The sequence below is a fragment of the Charadrius vociferus genome, unplaced genomic scaffold (genome assembly GCF_000708025.1).
Source record: "Charadrius vociferus isolate BGI_N301 unplaced genomic scaffold, ASM70802v2 scaffold509, whole genome shotgun sequence".
Lineage (NCBI taxonomy): Eukaryota > Metazoa > Chordata > Aves > Charadriiformes > Charadriidae > Charadrius > Charadrius vociferus.
Window position 1 is genome coordinate 2167 of NW_009650093.1, and position 390 is coordinate 2556.

General features: G+C 70.0%; 1 protein-coding gene across 1 annotated transcript in view; it reads right to left on the bottom strand.

Annotated features, from left to right (window-relative positions):
• The window catches only part of COPZ2 (coatomer protein complex, subunit zeta 2), a gene marked incomplete at its 3' end in the record, with an annotated part of 6186 nt that overhangs the window by 1278 nt on the left and 4518 nt on the right, over positions 1-390 (bottom strand). Inside the window, exon 2 of the mRNA XM_009892210.1 lies at positions 107-193. Coding sequence (XP_009890512.1) covers positions 107-193 — 87 coding nt within the window. The remainder of the gene's footprint in view (positions 1-106; positions 194-390) is intronic.

Below are 390 nucleotides of genomic sequence, written 5' to 3' on the forward strand. Positions count from 1 at the left end.
CCCCCGCGATGCTGCAGGGGGGGACGCTGCCCCAAGCCTGGTGCCCCCCCGGCATGAAAGCTTTTGCAACCGCGTCCCCTCCCGAGTGGGGGGACACCCCCCCCACCTCACCGCCTGCCCGATGGGTCTTGCTGAAGACGCTCCTCTCGAAGGCCGCCTGCTCCTTGGCCGTGGGGAAGGTGCCATCGTAGTACTGGGGGGACAGGCGGGGGGGGTCAGTGCCGGCAGGGTGGGCAGCAGGAGTCCTGCACGGGGGGTGGGTGCTGTGACCTCCAAACCCTCCTCTGGGACCCCTCAAGGTCCCTGCTGGGACCCCCCAAAGGTCACTGCCAGGACCACCCAAGACCCTGCAGCCTGGCAGGGGGGTGATGCTTGAGCCGGAGGGGGGTG